At 35.2% G+C, this 23,747-nt stretch overlaps 2 protein-coding genes across 3 annotated transcripts; one reads left to right on the top strand and one right to left on the bottom strand.

The window, feature by feature from the left end:
- Window positions 1-557: 557 nt before the first annotated feature.
- LOC137708791 (putative methylesterase 11, chloroplastic) lies at window positions 558-3,397 on the bottom strand. Its single transcript, XM_068447942.2, has 5 exons — window positions 2,920-3,397; window positions 2,087-2,323; window positions 1,507-1,650; window positions 1,203-1,334; window positions 558-1,091 (listed from the first exon to the last, which is right to left on the bottom strand). The coding sequence occupies exons 1-5, from the start codon at window positions 3,265-3,267 to the stop codon at window positions 813-815; spliced, it is 1,140 nt and encodes a 379-aa protein (XP_068304043.2). The 5' UTR covers window positions 3,268-3,397; the 3' UTR covers window positions 558-812.
- A 4,706-nt stretch (window positions 3,398-8,103) lies between these two features.
- On the top strand, window positions 8,104-12,095 carry LOC137708734 (putative FCP1 homology domain-containing protein C1271.03c). 2 transcript variants are annotated; one of them, XM_068447880.2, is made up of 7 exons: window positions 8,104-8,231; window positions 9,274-9,877; window positions 9,972-10,053; window positions 10,236-10,302; window positions 10,679-10,864; window positions 10,959-11,019; window positions 11,608-12,095. In XM_068447880.2, exons 2-7 carry the CDS (start codon window positions 9,376-9,378, stop codon window positions 11,805-11,807), a joined length of 1,098 nt encoding a protein of 365 aa, XP_068303981.1. In that variant the 5' UTR covers window positions 8,104-8,231; window positions 9,274-9,375; the 3' UTR covers window positions 11,808-12,095. The 2 variants fall into 2 exon arrangements, with proteins under 2 accessions (XP_068303981.1, XP_088546058.1); XM_088689932.1 differs by having other exon boundaries at window positions 11,494-12,095.
- The last annotated feature ends 11,652 nt before the right edge of the window (window positions 12,096-23,747 follow it).

The following is a 23,747-nucleotide window of genomic DNA, read 5'->3' as shown; positions in this document are numbered from 1 at the left end:
GGTTTGAGTCCACATGTAGCGTGAGTTCGGATCAACGATTCAACGACTTTAACTCACGAGAGAGAAAAATGTATCCTACTCACATTTAGGCTTGTCGTGTTTGTATCGTGTTTGTGTCCTACTCACGTGAAACCCGCTAAATTAATGAGTTCTTAATAGGTGATCCGACAAAAACCCAATTCGTTAACAGGTCGTGTCGTTTTGTTTCCGGTTAACTGGTCATGCAAAAAAAAATTACCATATCTAATATCTAGATCTAACAAACGATATCTTATCGGGTACTTAACGAGTGACCCGATCACGACCCGAATTGCTAACGAGTTCATAATAGGTGATCCAATAACACCAGACTCGCTAACAAGTTGATCAGAAATCTGTTATGTTCCTGTTGTTTCGTGTGGGTTTAACAGGTTGTACAAGATATTGATTTCTCCTAAATGAAAGGAAATCTGGAAATTGCACCGTACGCAAAGGTTTTGCGTGACATGCCTGGTCTTTGTATGTTTCCTCAAAGTTAGTGTTAAGTTGTTAACTTCATTTGATCCTACTTAAAACAATTCTCTGAACGCTCTGTCGAAATTGCATTCAATCGGAAAATTACCTCAAAAATACATCTTTTTGCCAACACGTATCATAAAACGAACACAAACACACGACTTTATCCTATAGCTATGTGCATTTACATGCTTACTCGAGATCCTAGCTAACGCAACTGCATAAATTACAGATGGTTCCGGTGGCATTTTAATCATATGCCAGCGGAGATCGGAAGGGTTTTCTAGAGGACATCTAGCCGGGAAAAGGCGGTGTTTCTAAGTAGATGAAATCTTTGAAATCTCCACCAATAACTTGTGCAGGGCTTGAGGCTTTGAGAAAAAAGGCGAGTGATCAGCGCCTTTCAAGCGGAGGACCTGTTCTGGAGGGCTTTCTTTTATCATGCTCTCCTGGACCGTGATGGGTATGGCATTGTCTTCTGATGTCTCTATATAAAACCGCCTCACCAAACCATATTTCAAGTCGGTTAATGAGAGCTTCTCCAGAACCGGGGCAAATGGAATTGGCCTCATAGAGACGGATGCCAACGCTACATCCTAGAGCAACATAAGCAAAAGGAAATTAGTAAAACTAATAACGAAAACGAAAAAAATGGAAAACCACTTGCATGTTTTTCGTAGTAAGTTCGGTATGAAGTGAGGCATTACCTTGCTAGGACTTTGGTTGAATAATAAATCCTTCAACATTGATTTATCAAGATCAATTGCAGTTGGAGGCCGATCGTTCCCGTTTGCATACAAAAATACCTGAGCTTGTCGCATAAGATCATCTGAACTTGCCTGCAATAATTCTAAGCATACTCACTCAAACAATTCTTATAAAGGTCGTTCAGTTTATAATTATGATACTCGTGTATAATAATAACTATCCCGTAGTTCAGATTCTGAATTTCATTCACATGAGGGAAAATTATAGATTTATCAAATCCAGTGATAAAGGATGAGGGAAAACCTGTTGGGAGAATATTTCAAGAGTACTTTGTCCATTCTTCAACATTGCCGCAGCAATAAAAATGGCCTTTGCGACTTTATGTGGAAATAACTCCATTGCATATGATATACATGCACCACCAAAATCATGACCCACCAATATTACCTGCATAATACAGCAACCGAAAGACAGAAAAAAAGTTATGTACCGAAGACATATACTAGTCGAATATCTATGTACCAAAAAACAAATATAGTTCATATTTTTAAGCATGACTTTAAAGCAAGTACATGTTTTTCAGTCATCAGACTCATCACTGATTTAGTTTTGTTTATAAGAACGGCATTGAAAAATGAGATAGTTATAAAGTATGAAAAGAGTGCAAAGTCACAAACTTGACAATGCCATAGATCTTGAAAGTCATACAAGCGGCATATCAAATTATCGACAAATCCTTTAGACAGTGACAATAGTACAATCTCAATTTCACCAATTATAAGTGAAGTTTGGTACTGAAATATTGTTAAGATGCCTTGTTAAGAAATGCAAGCTAAAGCAACAGTATAAGTAAGATGAAAATTTTGAAAGCAATTGAATTTACCTTTTTTCCCTCCGGAAGGTTTTCAAGAAAATCAGAAAGAGGCTTCACATATTGTGAAAGACTTGTAACGCTGTTTGTATCAGATGAATGAATTCCAGAGCCGGTCAAGTCTACAGCGGTTACTTTAAAACCACCCTCCTCAAGAAGTGCTATGGTTTTATACCAACACCAAGCACCAAAGCCACCTCCATGTACAAGGACAAAATGGTCGGTTTCTAGACCATCAAGTTTAACATCCTATCAAAACACAAAATTTGTTAGGACTTAGGAACCAAAAGAATTTCATCAATGCAACAACCGAGAACTCAATTGCAGAAACTACACAAAACTCAATCAAATAAGTGAAAAATGGAACGTATTTGAACAATCACAACAAAGAAATTCCATACAACAACATCATAAACATCACGGCGATTCTCTGCGCCATTATTTACATGATCATGACAGTTTAAACCCGCCATTATCCGACATTCGGAATATACACGGCCATCCTTAAAATGCAAGTTAATTTCATCCAAAGGGTAAAACAAATTCCTACATACGAAATTTAGTTAAACAAAAATCCAACATCCTTAAATATGTACGCAGACAATCACCAAGTTTACACATTTCAGCCGTCATTTCTTCAATTCCAAGAAAAAAAAGGGGAAATTTTCTAAATAATCACAATCATTAATCACTAACTAACCCACAAAAAAATCCTAAATTTCCAAAATACTCAGAAGGGAAATTGCAAATTAACTCCATAATCCACTCCAAGTTCCAACTTTTAATCCAAAATTAAAGAAATTTAATCCAAATTAACAAAATTTATCAAGCCCGCTAACACAAACCTGATTAACAAGCTGGTGGGGCTGGAGGAGGGGGTCGGTGAGGGACCTGGCGCGGGAGCTGGAGCTGCGGGGCAGGGCGTTGCTGCCCTTTTTGGAGCTGGAGTTGGGGTAGCGGAGGGAGGCGGAGCGATCAAATGGCAGAGAGTCGTTTTGCTGGTGCTGCTGGAACAGAATCGCGGCGGCGAGAGCTTGTTCATGGATTAGAGCGTCCTCGAGCTTCTCTTTCCGGGAGGATCGCACCCGGGTCCAGCGGCTGCTGGAATTGGGTTGCGGCGGCGGGTTGGGGAGGCGCTTTATGGGCTTTCGCTTGGTGGGTTTGGGTGCGAGGATGGCGCAGAGGTTGCCCATTGTGATTGGTAAAGCATGTAGAGAGAAGTTAAAAGGAGGCAGAGAGGAGTGTGACGACTGATGATCTGAGGGAGCGGTGGCAAATGGCAGATGGGTGAGTTGAGAAGGTGGGCTGCGTGGGTTCGTTGGTTACTTGTGAGGAGGTTTAAATATGTATTTATAGACTAATAGAGAGGGTGTGGAATATATTATGGTTAGCAACTTCATAACTTTTTTGGGCTTTCCTCTCTTTTGGGTTAATACTCCGAACTACAAGTTTCTTGTTTCGTCTTTTGGTCATTTGATGATTAAGGTAACACTTTTATATCGAAACAGTTAACTTATTGACTCTAATTAATCTAATATGTAAACTTCTTTTACAATCCAATTCTCTATCTTTACAGTTTGAAATTGAGTATAAAAACAGGCATGCAATTTTACCGAACTAGCTTAACTCATGTTTTTTAGAAAGTAGGAAGTGGTTCACAACTCATTCAAGTTTGAACCCTATGCTCAACCTCACCATAATGCGTGAGATGGTAACTTGAAGCACAAATTAAGGGGAATTTAAATTTTGAATTATAGTTATCTTTTGCTATTTCAAACTTTCTAAAACTTTTGAGTTTATACGTTTGAGAAATGTATGCTAAGATAAAGACTCTCAGTCCTTAGACTTCTTTGCACATACACACACATATTATACATGATGAATCTTAGACTGTTGTTATTATCACTTCAAAATAGTCAACCTGCACTAAAAAAATTTGGAGAGAAATGTATAGAAATATACGTTTTTTTTCTTTCTATTTCAATCCTTCTTTACTTGCATTTTGTCTATATATAGATATTGGTAACAAATTCATTATTGTGTATCTTAAAAACACCAATAAACAACTATATATAGTATGTTAGTGTTCATATGAATAATTAGGTACCACTCACAATTATATTGGAATTTTGTTGTGGCCTCGATTTTCTCCAATGATGATGAATTAGGGTTGGTGGTTGTGAGATGTTGCTAAAGTTTTGTATTATTTATACAATCGATCTCACTAAATGAAATAAGATTCTATCGTGTTCTAGAATTATGAAATGTAGCTAAGACCCACTCATTAAAAGTTCTTGAAGAATTTGGATACTCCCATTTGTCTTAAAACTTGAAAGCACATGCATGCATACTTTGATTTGAATTTTATGGTGTGTCGCCGTTGGAAGTACACTTGACGGTGACGTTTTAGGAAAGAGACTAATTTCAGCATTTCTGGCGAGCATTTAATTAGTAGGTTTAATATGCTTTGCGGTTGTTTGCTTATGCAATTAATCAGGTAATTCCTTTTGCTGTTGTTTGCTTATGCAATTAATCAGGTTATTCCTTAGGACTAGTACTTTGTCAGTTTCTACTAAGTACCAACTACCCTGCCGAAATTTACTTCATTCCAATCGTCACTGCAGTACAATACAACTTGATGTTATTGATTCATTAATTATAAATTATCGATTCAATTATATTATGTGACGGTTTAACCCTCTCATTTCAAAAATTACACAAAGAAGCCACCAAACAAGTAAGACGACAATTACAATCCACCTGAACTCAGTCACTTGATGTACATTAAAAAAAAAGTATGGTTACTTTTTATGACAAACTTGAATGGTAAATGGGATACGGACATTAAATTTATCATAACAAGTAACAACTATTGGACTTCATGTGAATTGTATAAAAGACTTCCCTAATGTCACAAATTTCATGACAAATATGAAGGGAAAGGTGCCAGGAAAGTCACAAATATTACAACCTTTCCCAACTTATAGCACGAGAAGAAAATAGATTACAACTTTAATCAATTCTGGTACCAAGTTTTTTTTAATGTTTGCCAAATTTCCAATACTATCAAGGAAGAACTTTTTACGTTATTCTATTTACAAATGACGTATCTTGACCGAATAAATCAACGATCATAACCATTCAATTTATTAATCTTTATTTGAAGATCAATCCATTCGAATTGGAGATCGTTTAATTATTCACATACATCAAATAAACGGATGGTTTATCCTGAATATATTAGTTTGTACCTACAACAGTTTATCATGAATATATATATTACTTAGCATCTACACCGTCGATTTGTTTTATACATTTGAATGACTAAATGATCTATAATTGAAATGATTTTTAGTGGAGTTGATCTTTAAATGAAGATTAAGAAATTGAACGGTTAATTTTATGAAAATTGTACGGTTAAAATATGTTATTCACAAGGGAGAATGAGATCATCCCCGATAGGAGAATGCAAGTATTATCCTTACCCAAAAAACATAATATTTCTTAATCTCCTTTCCTTTCTAATTTGTTTTAAGTATTAAGAAAGAATTGAAAAAGTTGTATTATTTTGTTTAATCAGTAGGTAGATGAATAGCATGATTGCTTTGGTTATATTAGATAAATAAAGTTGGTTGGGTCCAGAATTAAATTTTGATATATGTATATGTATTGCTCTTGCAGTAGGTGACTAGTAGTAGTACTGCTCGACGTTTTTCCCTATTAAGCAAGGCATGCATGGGGGTGGTGGAAAGTGGTGGTTGGGTTTACAGATTTCGTATATTAATGCCCATCCAACCTCCATTGTCCATGATCATAGGAATTCTCCATGAAAATGGAGCACCGACTGTCGATTAATTGATGTCTCCTTCTTCTTCTTTTTTTATCCGAATTTAGAACTGACAGCAAAAGATAAATTTATACATGCAGAAATTTTAATTAATTTTCCGCATCACCAACCAACTGCACACATATCAAATACTCAATTCATATGTCTCATCTCTCTCTCCACAGCCCAGCGGCCCCAGAGACGGTCAATTAATTTCTTTGTCAAGTTGTTTTGTCCCTAATTGGTACATTGATCAGAGGTAAGCTGCAGCAAAAATATATAAAAGTGGAAAAAGAGAGTGGGCAAAGTACTGTGATTTCTTATATGAGAGACAATGTTTTGCGAAGAGAAAATGAGATGATGGGTAAGTTTGATCGGTATATTGCATCGCTTGGACATGTTTGAGACTGTTTATGTTAAAACTGAATTGCATTCGACCAACCCAAAGTGCTTTTAGCAAATACGTCTGATAGAAAACTTGAAAGTGTTTATAGGTTACAAAAGCGTTTTTTGGAGAAACAATTCGTAAGTGCTTTTCTAAAAGAACTTGGGTTTTTAGTAAAACTTCAATGTGTTTCTAGTAGAAACACTTATAGCAAAACTGTTTATGAACAAAACTACTTCCTATAAAGAAATCTCATTCTAATATATATCTTGGTTGGTGTTTGATCCATTAATAACACTACTGAACTCAAATGTTGGACTAGAGTTAGAAATAATTGGATTCATTTGTCGCTAGTTGAGGAGAGATACATTATTGTGAATCTTGTCATTGATTAACCACGTGACAAGTTCTTATTGAACAAGTCGATCATGCTCTGAACACATGACAAACATTTATGCCAAGTGAGACCACTAAAACTATGAATTGGTTACAAGGGAAAATCTCTCCTGACACACGATCCAGAACTGAGTCATTTACCAACCCCGTCTAATACTCAAAACTTACTCCAATGCCGTTCATATGCATATGTGTATATGCTTTCTCTCTATCATATGGAAATCTGAGAATTAATGGGTAAATATGTCCACAACTCATATAAATTTAGGACCACTTATGCTTTCGATTCCACTGGGGATTCTGCAACTAGAGAAAAAAATGCACATAGGCATCATAGCAAAGCATATGTTAGATGGAAGCTACTACCTATAGCTTCAGTCAGCGGATGGGTATGCAGATGCAGGCAGAGCAGGCTCAAGAATTATCTAATAGAAAAGCTTGTGAATAGATAATCATGGCATGCATGATATGCACATGATCCTAATAACCTTCGTGCAAAGCTACATGTGGCAAAGACCCAATTGGCCACAACTCAGACTTTAAGAGATCTGAGCACATGAATGCGAGCTGATCATTTGAAGTAAAGAGCATTTCTAAACTTAGCAGATTTGTTCAATGAAATCGAAATCTTTGCCTTTTGTGCCTATATTTTTCAAACATTATTGGCATATGGTTGACTTGTGGTCCAAGGTTTCTTGGATCGACAAGTCGCCTGAAGTAAAGTTGGCGTCGTACAGTTTGATCTTGAGGCATCAATCATCATAGTTCGTGGGGGCATCTCAAGAAGTGGGATAGCAGTGGATTTGTACTTTGAGAGAATTTCCAGGACATAGGCGTAGAACAATAGCAAGTCATTGAAAAATATGAAGGTAAAGATGTGATCGTGTAAGGTGAATGCTGAAGCCAATCTCATGTTTAACTACCATAAGTGTTCATGATGTTATATAGATGATGTGTAGGAATTTTCTAGTATAATCGATCCGTGATTGTGGGAGCTTACATCAATGTAGGAGTGGGCATTTCTTAAGAGAATGCTAGAATTAGTCACGCATGATTGATTCTTAGTTGTTGATCCCATTATAGAGTCAACATGCATATACAGATTGAGAATCACCCAATGCACGCAAAAAGTAGTCGTAACAACTCTCGATAATGTTGAGGATTTTACAAGCCAATAAAAGGCAAAAGTTGTATACTATTCATATTTTGTTAAAAAATACAATTATTCATCTACATGCATCAACAATCAGGAACTGCAAATAAATGGAAGACCGTCAATCATACAAGCCCCAAAACGGTTTGCCAATATATAACCCAATGATCGAGTCATGGGCCTGGATCTTACATGGATAGCAGAAAATGGGCCTAATGGTCGGGGGCTAAGACCTAACATTTGAGGTTGTGGGTTGGTCTTAATTGATTGCTGAAACGTGGTCATTAGTTGTCTTTGAAATCTTCAAAATATCTGCCCCTCCCCCTCCTCCCCTCCCTCCCTTTCTCTCGCTGAACTCAGAGGTCAGCTTCTTTCGCGGCGACGCTGGATACCAAAGGTCAAATCTTTCTCTCTCTCTCTCTCAATCTCTCAAATCCAAGAATTTATATATGCATCATGAATCCATATAATATATTTATGTATTAGGTACTACCTTTAGCACTTCGATTTGCTCTGTTCCAAAGTTTTGACATTTGTTGGATGTTTGGATGAAATCGGTTTGTTTCCCCAGAAAATAACGTAGCCAAAATACCAACTTGCAAAAACTAAAAAGTTTTTGGTGGGTTCATTTACTATTCATATGTTACATGGGAGTAAAATTGTCAATTCTAATGGGTATTAGGTGAGTTTCTTGTTAGCTTGTAGAGAAGCAGATTATTTTTTTAGATTATTCAAAAAATACGGAGTGCTTGGAGTTAATGGAAGAAATGGTGCAAAACGGAGCGCATTGGCGTTCTAGGATTCATACAGCCGACCTCACTTAGTGGGATAAGGCTTGGTTGTTGTTGTTGAATTCTCTAAAAATTCGATCAGCATAGCTTACATATTAATGTAGCTCATTGTGCGGATGTAATTCTTCAATTAAATTGCAACCTCAGATGATTAACGTTTCTTGTACTTCAATTGTATTCTCAATTTTTCTTTCGGAAGTTCGTGTCTTTCGCAAGTTCAGTTGAACGACACTTGAGTTAATCCTTACTTTTGTAATGACTTATCGGACCAAACCAAATACTAACTTGAAATAGTGAATAAAACAGTAATGCAAGCATGAGAGAAGAAAATTTAAGGCGGTTCGCCTGTGTCTATGTGTGACTACAAGCAAAGGAAGTGGAAATTAGTAGAGATACAACCACCGATACATGGAGCAATACAATTACAATCAATCACCAGTAATCAAGGAAAGAATTATGATTTAAATAAGCTACAAGATGAACTTCTCTCTTTTCTTAATTATTCACATTGACAGTTTCTTTGGATCATGTGGTGCATATAATGACTCGTAAAGTAGTTTACTTGCGTGTAAATAATTATCGAGAAAGATTACATTTTTCTCATCTTGTTGGAAAGCTCATTGTTTTCATACTGCCCGCAACTTGCAGGGAAGTAGAGAAAGGGAATGATTGAGGGTTCTGTAAAACGTGTGGAAACTGACCTTGTTAGACGGATAGTAGAAAGCAGTCATTCTAAGAAGATAATAGCTTATGATCAAGAGTACTAGTTCCTTTACAATGCCCAAGGGTGAAGTCCAATTTATTCTCTTAGTGAATGCAGGACCTCGGCCTTCCATTGTTAAAATTATTGAGACAGGTATGGAAACAAAAAAAAATCATGTGCAGTCGAATCAAGTGAAAACAAGAAGGAGACATGGGAAGAAGAAGCCAAATTTACTGCAACATACAGGTCCAACTGAGAACCTGCCTCAGGAATATGGTCAGAGTGATGCTAATCATATGCATGGATTGTCAACCTTAAGTCTATCTGATGAAAGAAGTGATGACGTCGTAGTTATTTCATCAGGAGGTGTTAGAACCATGAATGAAGAGGACAACAGATCTGGGATTTCAAATCTCTCAATTGTAAGAACACCTGTTTGCGATACAGAGAAAAAGCTTCTTATTCTTGATATAAATGGACTACTTGCAGATATAGTCTCTCCTCCTCCAAAGGGACTTCCATCTGACATAAGAATTCAAGGGCGAGCAAGTGAGAAACTTTTTTGTACTATTGCTTTCCTTATAAACTCTAAATGCTTTATTTGTTCTTCGTCTTTAATTGCGTCATTACTCTCTTTGTTCAGTTTTCAAGAGGCCCTTCTATCTTGATTTTCTTAAGTTCTGCTTTGAGCATTTCGAAGTGGGTGTGTGGTCTTCAAGATCCAAGTAACCTATAGTTTGCTATCATTTCTTTCTTTTATTTAGCTTATGTTGAATTATTTTTTATTTTAAATTGAAGAACTACTTTTATTTTTGTTTCTGTCTCTCTTTACTTTAGCAGTATGTCGGTTGTTATCCATTGGTTTTAGGAATAATTAGTGACAGCAATACCTATTAATTTGTTGAAGGAGAATTGTGGAAAAAGTGATTGATTATCTGATGGGTGATATGAAGCACAAGTTGCTGTTTTGTTGGGTAAGGCCTTATATCCATGTTCATTTTGTGCATCATTTAGCTTTTGTGTGTAGAAATTGCAATAACATTCTCTATTCAACCTTTCTTGCTTGCTCTTATCCTCAATTACTGTATGGGATGATCTTGCAATGAATGAAAATCAAATAATCTTCATGATTCGTATGTCATGCAAATTTGTCTACATATATTTACTATGTATATTGATTATTTATTTTTATGTCCAGACGAGTAAGAAATCCTTTATCTCGGCTAATTATCACTAGATAGATTCCTTTTCCTACCAATTGGGGCTCCTGAAACCATAAAATAGCTCGAACATTGATTTCCTTGCATCCGAGTTCTGGACGTGTTGATGGATTGTATGATGGCGTTGCAGGATCTATCCCACTGTACTGCAACAGGGTTCAGGACTCTAGAAAATAAGCATAAGACCTTGGTGTTTAAGGAGCTGAGGAGAATATGGGAAAAACAAGACCCTAGTCTTCCGTGGGAGAAGGGCGCATATAACGAATCAAACACAGTGTTGTTGGATGATTCTCCCTACAAAGCCTTGCTTAATCCTGTAAGCTCCATTTTAATTTATCTATTCTCTTCTTTTGAGATACTTAGTTAAGTAGTTCTAAATTTTTGGATTGTATTGAACTCTCGTCTCATAGGCACATACTTCAGTGTTTCCTTATCCATTCACGTTCCAGCGAGGGAGCGACACTTCATTAGGTAATAAAATATATTCCTTAGTACCTTACTGCTTTATTTCCAGAAAATGTACATGCACAGTAAAATGCACATTCTGCTTCTGTCGCTTAACCCCGATGATTTATATCTTTCTTTTTTCAAGTTTACACATGATAAAATTTGGAGAAACGTTGAGAGGGGATACACTTATGGGAATTGTTCTTTAGTATGAATCGTCTGGTTCATTTGATTCTGGTTATCTGCACAAAAACAAGTTCTCCAAAAATTGTACTAAAAAAGATAAAGTTAAAAGTTTATACAAATTGACTTTCCAGCTACCTCCAATATATAGGAGATGGAGTTGTACATTACTTCACATTTTTTGCTTACTAAGAATTTTCATAACTTGTCGGTTAGAAAGTCAATGGCCAATGTTACGGAGAAGAGGAACTGAAATTAGGAGGACACCCTTTTGTTAAATAATGCATCTAACCTGGTTCCATTCCTTGATGACAGAAATATTTACTTTGCACTTGGGTTGCATTGTTTTGGTCGTTTGGATGGTATCAAATGTCAATTCTTCAACGGGCTAGAGGCAAATGATAAGTAAAAATGACTAATGTATGGCAGGTCCTGGAGGTGATCTTCGGGTCTATCTGGAACGGTTGGCTGCGGCTGAAAATATACAGGAATTTGTAGAGCAACAGCCATTTGGCCAAGGACCTATTAATGAAAGTAGTGCATCTTGGCCGTTCTACCTCAAGGTTCTTAGAAAGGTGTATACTATGGAAACCGCCAACATAACCTATAGTTCTACGGTGAAGCGTTAGGTATGAAAAACACATTACTTGTATTTTTGCTATGGTGATCATTTGTGTGGAACTCCTCTCTCATCCTCGAAAGGAGTATTCTTCCAAACCTTTGCCAAACAAGTGGAGCTGGAGATTTGCCAGAACAGCCGCAGCTGGTTGGAAATTTGACCTCGTAAAGAAACTGTAATTGAAGTGTTTATTGGAACAAATACTGGAAATTTACTTTCTGGTAGTTCCATTTTGGAAAATTGTTTTCATTTCAGATATCAGATATCGACATTCAATTCACATGGTGGTTTTCATTCATTTTGCTGGAACATTTTTAGTTGTTGCTGAAGAGGATTAGTTGCATATAGATGCAAGGAACATCTAAGAGTGTTGTTATCTTGCTCACCATATTTATTCTATCAAACTAGCTTTTAGCCTAGTGGTAGTTCTCTTTCTAATGTTTGTATACTTTTTACGAGAACTTCCTTACAGTGCGTGATTAATTTGGACGTGGTCTCCCTTTTTTCTAAATAAACGGTATTATCTTCACTAAGGAGAGGGGGTTGGGTATAACCTCATAATGGGCTAGAACATGATGAATTAAATTTATTGAATGACATGATTGGGTTATCGCACTGCCATTTTTTTGCGTCAATTAGATCTGGATTTTCTTAAGCATGCACAATATTATAAATAATAATTTGCAAAATTTCGATAAATAAATCAATTATATTGAAAGAAAAATAGTTGATAATATTGAGGATCAACTCTTATTCTAGTTATATTTCTCTTCCTAACATTTGGAAAATGTTCATAGTGGAGTTTTGCATTCCACCTGAAAAGTTACACGATGACACTTAGACATAGAGAAAGATTAAACGAAATTAGTTTCTTCCTCAGTAAAGTCTACTGCAAAGAGACCTATCTCTCTACATGTGATGAACGAAAAAGTCACGTGAGGGCAGAAACATATTTAGATGTTGCATAAAACCCAAAGATATGTGCAAGTTTTTCTCCAAGGCTTTACATGCCTACCATTTTAATATAATACCATAGAAAAACTAATAATATGTACCAACTACCAAGATATATACAACCTCCACGCAAGTGATGCCTGGAGATATTAGAGCATCCTCAATGGGGGTTCTATCATCCATGAGGCTACTACATTTTAAGCCTTAGTGAGAAATTTCATCCCCAATGAGTAGGAAAATGGGGCTAGATCCACCACTGGGGCTAGCAACTTCCTTTCTTGGGTAGCATAAAATCGGGCTACATCTAGCCCCAAAAAACAGTGGGTCCCACAAAAAAAGTAGCAACATATATGAGCAAAATTCTACCACTTTCCCTCTGCGAATACACTTATACTCTCATTTTATTATTATTTTTTAATTCTTTTTTTTTACTTATTTTCTTGCAATTTGGCTAATTAATGATTATTTTAAATTCCATAAGAATTTAAATTTCAAATTGATTTAATGTTCATAGGCATTGGTGGATGAAATTGCAGATGAAATTTTCAAATTTTTTTTTCAAAATTGTATGATACTAATTTACCAATTGGTGCTAGGTAAATTGTTGTGTTATACGTGAAAAATCAAATTATTTCAGAGGGCGAAGTGGGCGCTTGTTTCTTTCAACAGATGAGATTGAGATAAAAGAATATAATCCAATGAACAATTCATAAGTGATTAAATCTGACTTTGTCACATTTTGAACTTTTTAGGTTGAAAGGTCCATAAAAATAAATTAAGATAACACGTCCAAAAATCAACTCAAGAAAAGCTAACACAAAAAAAAAAAAAAAAAAAATCATCGCTTAATCAAATTACTACAAAAATAAATATATATAGCCCTATATAAAACCCGAAACATATGGCGTCTCATTGGGATAAATTCTTTTATAAAGCCTCAAAGATTCCTTAGAACTTTAAAATGGACTATATCCATCACTTTTCCAGCTCCATATACAGCCCCTCACCAGGGATACTCTTAAATAGGATGTAGTCTCTCTACCCGTGAGTGACATTGATTTTTCCCATACATGCTTTGGATGATAATTTCTTATGCACTGTGCAACAGAAGGGTGTACGAGTGTCGCTGTCTCCTGCACATTTTCATCGAACTTGTACTATGCCAATGTTTTCCTTAGTATCTCTGCCTAATTTTGGACAAACCCACTGAGAAGCACAACTTGTGCAACCACTCATGACTTTGTGATGCAATAATGTTCTCTCTTACTCAACATTTTAGCTAGAGGTGTCGACTCTTCGACCATTATTTATCGAGTGCCCATATGTGTACTGTAAGTTTGTACTCGATTTCAAGGGGACTGACATGAACTCATGATGTAGCTGCATGGTTCACAAAAGTCGTTATGGCACTTCTGAATTCGTATGATGAAAACAAGGACGTACGTCTAACAACATATGGGGGGTCATGCACAAGGAAAAAACCAAGATGGGGCTGGGGCTCCAATGTTTTGACTAGGAAAGGGACTTGGATGTAACCGTAATATACATTTGTCAGATCATGCAATTAAGTCACGTGATGAATGCTATACCAATATAAAATTACGTGATAATTGCTATAAGAACATGAAAATATATCTCTAGACTCTAGCGATATGTAAGAAGCTCCTTCTAACTAGAGTGCACAGGGTCCATGAAACCCTAAGCATCTTTCTGGGAGATTATGTGGAGTTCATAAAACGCAGACGGATGAGGAGGTCTTTCTCTTTGAATTTTGCAGTATTAGCCACTTGAAATTGTCAAAACTGCATCAGTTGTTTCTTTTATACTTTTAAGTATATACATTCAAACTTGATACATCAGGCATGGCATGTGATGTGGGCGACTTCCGATCCCAAATACCTGGCAAACTGATTGGATGTTTGGTGCTTGACATATTCCCTATCGCCAAATATCACTCTTCTTAGTACACGTGACGCTATTATTTTTGGTTTATAATTCTAATTATATTCCAAGTCCCTGCATTATGCATCGATCATGTGTATCTTTTGTAATAATTCCACGCTCGTTCTTCCCTTAAAAAAAAAAAATATCCCAAAAATACACACTTGATGAAGAAGCATAGCGTTGGCTTGTTTTGCTTCACAGAAAAACTAAAAATTAGAAAAAAGATTTCAAATAATTGAGTTGTTTTGTGGTTTTCTTGCACCCCAAGTTTCTGCGAGATCGATATATATGATGAAGGTTCTCACTCTCTCGTACAATTAGGGGATAAGATATGCATGGTGCATTGACTTCATTAGCCACATTGAACAAAACCCTCTAACATGGAACTATCATATATTATTCATACACGCCTTGTTTAATGGACAAACAATTTTGGGTCCTAGCCTCCATGAAATTCCTAATAAGAATGTGAATAGGAACCTACCCTACTACCTGTTTTTAAAATCCATCCTTGTGATTCTGTGCACATATAATTGTTTAATTTGTGCACATATAATTGTTTATTTTGTGCACAATTAATTAAATTATTGGGAAATTATCCCCTTTTGTTGACTTTTACAAAGCTCATAATTTTGTTGACTTTCACAAAGCTCCTAATTTACTTATACAAGGTGATAAATTTTAGGGTTTAATTTATTGTTGTATTCTTCTCTCGGAGGCAATATGCATATATATACACATAACTTGTAGTACAAAAGACAAATAAGGAATCCTAGTAAGTCATGTAACACTCTAGTAAAGACTGCATGTGTTAGAACATCTGCTATCTGCACTTTTGTCTTCACAAACGGAACTTCTGCTATCGACGTTCAATTCACATGGTGGTTTTCATTTATTTTTCTGGAACATTTTTATGTTGTTGCTGAAGAGGATTAGATGCATATAGATGCAAGGAACATCTAAGAGTGTTGTTATCTTGCTCACCATATTTATTCTATCGAACTAGCTTTTAGCCTAGTGGTAGTTCTCTTTCTAATGTTTGTATACTTTCTACGAGAACTTTCTTATAGTGCGTGATTAATTTGGATGTGGTCTCACTTTTTTCTAAACAAACGGTATTATCTACACTAAGGAGAGGCGGTTGGGTATAGCCTCTTAATGGGCTAGAACATGATGAATTAAATCTTTTTGCATTATTCAATGACATGATTGGGTTATCGCACTGCCATTTTTTTGAGTCAATTAGATCTAGATTTTCTTAAGCATGCACAATATTATAAATAATAATTTGCAAAATTTCGATAAATAAATCAATTCTATTGAAAGAAAAATAGTTGATAACATTGAGAATCAACTCTTATTCTAGTTATATTTCTCTTCCTATCATTTGGAAAATGTTCATAGCGGAGTTTTGCATTCGACTTGAAAAGTTACACGATGACACTTAGACATAGAGAAAGATTAAACGAAATTCGTTTTTTCCTCAGTAAAGTCTACTACAAAGAAACCTATCTCTCTACACGTGATGACGAAAAAGTCACGTGAGGGCAGAAACATATTTAGATGTTGCATAAAACCCAAGATATGTGCAAGTTTTTCTCCAAGGCTTTACATGCCTGCCATTTTAATATAATACCATAGAAAAACTAATAATATGTACCAACTACCAAGATATATACAACCTCCACGCAAGTGATGCCTGGAGATATTACATGGGATGTAGTCTCTCTACCCGTGAGTGACATTGATTTTTCCCATACATGCTTTGGATGATGATTTCGCAAGCACTGTGCAACAGCAGGGTGTACGAGTGTCGCTGTCTCCTGGATATTTTCATCGAACTTGTACTATGCCAATGTTTTCCTTAGTATCTCTGCCTAATGTTGCACAAAGCCACTGAGAACCACAACTTGTCTCGTGACTTGGTGATGCAATAATGTTCTCTTTTACTCAACATTTTAGCTAGAGGTGTCGACTCTTCGACCATTATTTGTCGAGTGCCCATATGTGTACTGTAAGTTTGTACTCGATTTCAAGGGGACTGACATGAAATCATGATGTAGCTGCATGGTCCACAAAAGTCGTTATGGCACTTCTGAATTCGTATGATGAAAACAAGGATGTACGTCTAACAACATATGGGGGGCCATGCACAAGGAAAAAACCAAGATGGGGCTGGGGCTCCAATGGTTTGACTAGGAAAAGGACTAAGATGTAACCGTAATATACATTTGTCACATTATGCGATTAAATCACGTGATGAATGCTATACAAATATAAAATTACGTGATAAGTGCTATAAAAACATGAAAATATATCTCTAGACTCTAGTGATATGTAAGAAGCTCCTTCTAACTAGAGTGCACGGGGTCCATGAAACCCTAAGCATCTTTCTCGGAGATTATGTGGAGTTCATAAAACGCAGACGGATGAGGAGGTCTTTTTCTTTGAATTTTGCAGTTTTAGCCACTTGAAATTGTCAAAACTGCATCAGTTGTTTCTTTTATACTTTTAAGTATATACATTCAAACTTGACACATCAGGCATCGCACGTGATGTGGGCGACTTTCGATCCCAAATACCTGGCAAACTGATTGGATGTTTGGTGCTTGACATATTCCCTATCGCCAAATATCACCCTTCTTAGTGCACGTGACGCTATTATTTTTGGTTTATAATTCTAATTATATTCCAAGTCCCTGCATTATGCAACGATCATGTGTATCTCTTGTAATAATTCAACCCTCGTTCTTCCCTTAAAAAAATGGCAAAAATACACACTTGATGAAGAAGCATAGCGTTGGCTTGTTTTGCTTCACAGATAAACTAAAAATTAGAGAAAATTTTCAAATAATTGAGTTGCTTTGTGTGGTTTTCTTGCACCCCAAGTTTCTGTGAGATCGATATATATGATGAAGGTTCTCACTCTCTCGTACAATTAGGGGATAAGATATGCATGGTGCATTGACTTCATTAGCCACATTGAACAAAACCCTCTAACATAGAACTGTCATATATTATTCATACACACCTTGTTTAGTGGACACACAATTTTGGGTCCTAGCCTCCATGAAATTCCTAGTAAGAATGTGAATAGGAACCTACCCTACTACCTGTTTTTAAAATCCCTCCTTGTGATTCTCTGCACGTATAGTTGTTTATTTTGTGTACATATAATTGTTTATTTTGTGCACATATAATTGTTTATTTTGTGCACATATAATTGTTTATTTTGTGCACAATTAATTAAATTATTGGGAAATTATCCCCTTTTGTTGACTTTTACAAAGCTCATAATTTGTTGACTTTCACAAAGCTCCTAATTTACTCATACAAAGGGATAAATTTTAGGGTTTAATTTATTGTTATATTCTTCTCTCGGAGGCAATATGTATATATATACAAGGCTACACATAACTTGTAGTACAAAAGACAATTAAGGAATCCTAGTAAATTACATACTGAAAACATTCAGTTGACTCACGTCAACACTCTCCCTCAAGTTGGTGCGCAAATAGTTCCTTAGCCAACCTTGTTAAGCAAGTCACGTAACACTCTAGTAAAGACTGCATGTGTTAGAACGTCTGCTATCTACACTTCTGTCTTCACAAACGGAATATCCGCTAACTTAACATCCAAATTATCCTTGATGAAATGTCAATCCACCTCAATGTATTTATTCCGATCATGTTGTATCGGATTATTGGTTATCTCTATGTTGCTTGATTATCACAATATAATAGTATAGGCCCCTTGGCTTGAAACCTATCTCTGTGAGTAAAATTTGACGTCATAGGAGCTCACAGATGCCATGCGCCATCCCTCTACACACGACTTATGCATGCGAGGTCGGTACGAGATCTATGAGCGGTCAGACGCCGTCCCGAGGAGAGTAAGAGAGTCTAAGGCAGTTCTGAGGTTTTGTTGTGAAAGCCAGAGACATTTTGGACCTTTGAATTAAAAAAATAAGGGTAGTTTAGGCATATAACATTTTATATTAAATAGGTCAAGTACGTGCTTCCCGTGTTTTCCTTTGGCAACACTTATAAGAGAAAGCACCTCTTAGGTGTTTTTCAAAAAACCACTTCAAGTGCTTCTCCTTCTTACCTAAAGCATTTTTTAAAAATTTGCCGAACTATTCTTTAAATAGAAATACTTTTACTCTTTAGGAAACGTTTTTAGCTCTCAAAAGCATGAACAAGGCCTAAATCCTCATGTGATGCTTTCAATTTTTTCATGTGGCCATGCACCCTCCACACCCTTTCCTGCTAAATTTCAATTATAAGTTTGATCACTATCACAATCACCACTTTTATCTATGAAGATTCCACAAGTTAGACGAAATGATTAAGTAGCTAGCTAGATAGCCAGGTGCACCCTGAAATTCATGTATAAATAGATTTAATAATCTAAATCTGAAAAGCTAACATTCCCCATGCAAGCAAAACTAGCTAGTTTATCTCCCAAGTCTAAAACTTAAAGCTATGTAGCTATTGGATTCTGTAGTGGCTGTGTAAAGGTTTTAACGACACCTTGTTTACAAGTTGTGTGAACTACTCTTCAAATAAAAAAATTAATCACTGAATAAAATATACTCATTTGCCACCATCTTGTATTGTGCTGTTCTTAATAAAATTTTATATCGTTGCATGTCAATAAGAAAAAAATGTTAAATTAAAATTCATTCAAATGTGTGTTGTCTGCTGTGTGGCCGTTGTAAATTATAAATCTTTCTTCATTTATTTTTCTTTTAATTTATATACAAGAGTAGTAATTATTTTCTCTATGAAACTAGAAGGTCTCTACATGGGAAAAATGTTGAAATGCTTCCATTACGCGCCATGAACAAATAGATAGCTTGGCATTTTTGCTGGCACCCAACATGCATCTTTAGTTGAGCACGTAACGTCTTCAAAGGCTAAAAGGTTAAGAGGTTAAAAGCTAACCCTTTTTGGTCCAAAGATTCCAAAAGGTTAAAAGCAGCAAGAGGGATAGGAGACGTGCAATATAATCCCAAAAAAGGTCGATCTCTGGCATTAGGAAGAAGCAAAAACTAAAAGGTAGTGATGGCTTAAGCGTTAATATTTCGATACTTAATTAGGTAAGATGTGCTTTTGGTTTAAAAAGGTTGGAGTAATCGATGACTTCGAAGAGTTCTCACTTTTTGGCAAGAAAGTTTTAATTAGGCGTATTTAATTGGGGTTTTGAAGAATTTTTAAAATTGCAAGAACTTTGATGGAGTTTTAATGGACTTTCACATATGTTATTTGAATTTTGAGTGTATTTTTCAAAATCTCAATTGGAGAGGTTAGGTATACACTATGAAACCGCTCCAATTTCATTCAAATTCTTACCTTTTAAAATTCTTCAAAATTAAATTGTAATTGAATACACATTAATTTTATAAACTCCTTTCAAAATATGATTATATATATATATGTATGTATGTATGAATCTATTAAAATTTTGTGTTGGATACTCCTAAATTTAAACCCTTAAAGATTGTAAAATTCCAATTGAAGTCATCGATTGAGTTAGTTTTCCGCCATTATCTAGTAATAACGGAATTATGCTCATTGTAATTCCACTACCACTTTAACTTTTTAAAAGGAAAAGAAAGTGTCCAAAAGTTCAGATCTCATAGGCCGCGGTTATGTTGTCCCCATTTTAGTGTCTCATATATTTTTTCTCTAATATTTGACACGTGTCAATCCATTTAATTAAATAATTAGTATCGTTAACTTTTGATCAAATTGAACCGGAGTAAAAGAATCCAATCTAACTGATTTGAAGTCGACAAATCAAATCAATCGTACTAAATCGGAATCGACGAATTCAAATAGTCTACTATTGGAATGCAATTGAATAATAACTATTTTTTCCATTGACGAGGTTGGAGACAGAGGAGAGACAGCTATTGTTTGCATTGACGAATCGAATCGTCTTCAATTCAAATTAGGGCTGCCAACTTTCCTACTAATTTCGAACCCTTGGCATATTCATTCAAGCAGCCAGGAAATTTTGCATGGCGTTTTAATATTAGATAACTTATATACCTATTATATATGCAATGACAATTTTGATCTCATAAGGTTCTAAGAAAAATTCTAAATACACCCCAAATTACTTTTCACATGTATATCCCGAGTTCATTTATCTTCTTCAACTCTCAAAACCACTCTCACCCTCCATGGTAGAATTAATGAAACTACAAACACATTGATTGAAAAATTTATTCTTGATGAATGAAACTTGAAATCAATGTTTTGGAAACTTCACATGAGGTAAGACTTTTATTTCATTTAGTGATTCCAATGGTATCGGCAATCCTATAGTTGCGTTATGAATGATATCTATTAAAAAAATATGATTGATAATGAGAATCATACACCTAATAAACCTTAGCCACATTAGATCACAAAGATCCCTTGATTTTAAAATCAGCGTAACAACCTAATCTCTTCCTCTAATTTAATGATTTAATAACTAAATCCATTCCCATGATTCGATCAAAGGAAAAGAAGAGGAATCATTATCATCAACCCCAATATTTATTTAATCCCCATTACCCAGTGCCATTGCTGCTACTCTATGTAAAGCTGTAGATTTCTCTAGCTGCCATTTTTTTTGTTTTGGATTTTTATCTTCCTCATCCACTACTGCGAAAATCATCCTCATCATCTACTGGTACGGAATACCCACAGCCTTCCACCTCTTTCCATGGAAGGGATAGAGAAACATGAAGGAATAAACACATGCAAATAATCAAACAATTGCTGGCATCACTCCAATAGAAAAATTTAGAAAATTTCGGAATCACACCAGCTTCAGCTTTACACCGAAGGTGCCTTTGAATGACCTTATGTATTTGCACCTAAGATTTGAAGAGGGTGGGGTGTATGTAGAAAATGTGGGATGTATTGGTGAGAGTATGGGGGTGTAAGGGTATTATGGGAAAGTAAATGGGGTGTATTAAGATAAGTTTTAATTAAAAAAGCAAATGTGAGGTGTATTCAACAATATGTGGGGTTTCAATATAATAAGCCAGTAATTAATTGCTAATAATATTCCGCACACCTAGCTCGTTTAATGAGTCAAATACGAGCTTTTAAGGACTCTTATTATATTCAGCCACATAGTACTACGATCTAGTGATATTCATTTTCACTTATAAGTGAGAGGTATTAGGTTCAATTCTTGACAAGTGCGAATTTGAACCACATTATTATTAGCCCATTGTGAGAGTAAACCCACCCCCTCTACTTTAGTTTAGATAATATCGTTTGTCAAAAAAAAAAAAAAAGGACTCATATTATATCCGTACTCCATGTTGAAGAACGCACGTGCCCTTGTGACAACGCTTAATTATAGATTATCATCGATGCGACTTCTTTTGTATGGATTAATTCATTACGTTTAGGTTTGAGTCACTGATTAGTTTAATCCCAGTAGTGGTTAGTCAAGATAATGCTACCATTTATAGCTAGTGTGGTTTGTATCTTTTCTTCGTCTTGTAACCTCAAAATCGTATCAAATAAAGACAGCACCATTAAACCATAAAAAATCAGTATTAGGTTTCCAGGACCACATCAATATTTACTTAAATATTTAAGGTTTGTTTGATAGTTATTTTGTTTTTTGTTTTTTTTTTCATTTTTGTTTTTTTTTCATTTTTAGTGTTAGTGATAAAGAGAAAAATAAATACATGAGAGAAATAAAGGATGAAGAAGAGTGAGTAAAAGATGGCGGGAGAGATATAGAAGAAATATACAAGGAAAGCTACACAAAATGAAAACTAAAAACAAAATGAAAAATTATTTTAAATTGTTTGCATATTCAAGATTTTGTTTTCATCTTTTCTTCCTTTTTTTTCTTCCTTCTCTCTTCTTCATCACCATTTTCCCCATATATATGCCTTTCTCATATCTAAAAAGAAAAATTAAAAAGTGAAAACATGAAACAAAATGGTTATTAAATGCATCCTTAATTTTACTATATAGACCACGATTTTAATTAACCAAAAACTTGCGATGTGTGGCATAAATATGCATTATAACTTGAGTGAACATATTTGTTCTTTCTCCCTCATCTAAATTTTCCTTTTCCATTTTTCTTAATGATTTTTTATTTTTTACAAAAAGATAGCGTTAATGGGTTAAATTATGTTAGAGGAAGAGGTAAATCGGTGGGGAGTGCATAGACATGATTACTTTCCACAACTGCGGTAAAACGTCATTTACCTTTCTTAATGCATTTTTATGTGAATCTAATGGTTTAATTTCTAATTTTCCGGGTTTTTGATAAATTTATTCAAGAAAACATATAAACAACTAAATTAATGGGGCGGTATGTGTCATAAAAAAATGGGGGCAACATATTATATATGTAATCTTCTGGCGTTGAAGGTGCATGTGTTCATCCAAATGAAGATCGTATCTACCTTCTGCGCGTTTTGGAAACCCTAGCTAGATGCCTAGATACTTGTAGGTCTGAAAGTACTACATAACATATTTAGGGCCGTCTCTAAGATTTTGGGAGTCTTGTGTGAAATTTATAAAATTGCCCATTCTTAAGATAGTTTTTTCAGAAAAAGTAACACAATGTACTGATGCTAAAAAGTAATAACTTAAATCAAAACAAACTTAAGAGTCACTAATTGTAAATTTATAAATATCATTAAATAATAAGTAAAAAGAGTTACAAACATAACATTCACTTATCAATTAAAATCACTTCAATCTTAAAAAACCTAACAAGAAAAAAAAAGCTTCAAAAACTCTAACTTCAAAGTTTCACATGAATATATAGCATTATTATATACTAGAATTGAAAGAAAAAAAAAATCGTTTTTAGAGTATTATTATTAGCACTTCAAATACCTCATTGTACACTCCAAATTAGAAAAAAAAAAATTTACACTTATAAGGAGTGCACAATGAGATTTTAAAGTGCTGATAAAAACAATTATTACATAAAAATTTTAGATGAAATTTTTTTTAGACCCCTTCAAATTTGGGGTCTTGTATTATTGCATTTTTCGCTTCCCCTCAAC

Source organism: Pyrus communis, chromosome 17 (assembly GCF_041283825.1).
Source record: "Pyrus communis isolate YQ-2024b chromosome 17, ASM4128382v1, whole genome shotgun sequence".
Taxonomy (NCBI): Eukaryota; Viridiplantae; Streptophyta; class Magnoliopsida; order Rosales; family Rosaceae; genus Pyrus; species Pyrus communis.
This window is presented reverse-complemented; position numbering and strand designations above follow the sequence as displayed.

Bases quoted from the DNA above. Each gene is read 5' to 3' on its own strand.
- LOC137708734 (XM_068447880.2), top strand. From the start codon at position 9,376: ATGATCAAGAGTACTAGTTCCTTTACAATGCCCAAGGGTGAAGTCCAA. The intron at 9,878-9,971 runs GTGAGAAACTTT...CTCTTTGTTCAG, and splicing joins AAGAATTCAAGGGCGAGCAA to TTTTCAAGAGGCCCTTCTAT. The intron at 11,020-11,607 runs GTAATAAAATAT...AATGTATGGCAG, and splicing joins AGGGAGCGACACTTCATTAG to GTCCTGGAGGTGATCTTCGG.
- LOC137708791 (XM_068447942.2), bottom strand. From the start codon at position 3,267: ATGGGCAACCTCTGCGCCATCCTCGCACCCAAACCCACCAAGCGAAAG. The intron at 2,324-2,919 runs GTTTGTGTTAGC...GTGTTTTGATAG, and splicing joins CCCACCAGCTTGTTAATCAG to GATGTTAAACTTGATGGTCT. The intron at 1,651-2,086 runs GTAAATTCAATT...TGTATTATGCAG, and splicing joins ACCTTCCGGAGGGAAAAAAG to GTAATATTGGTGGGTCATGA.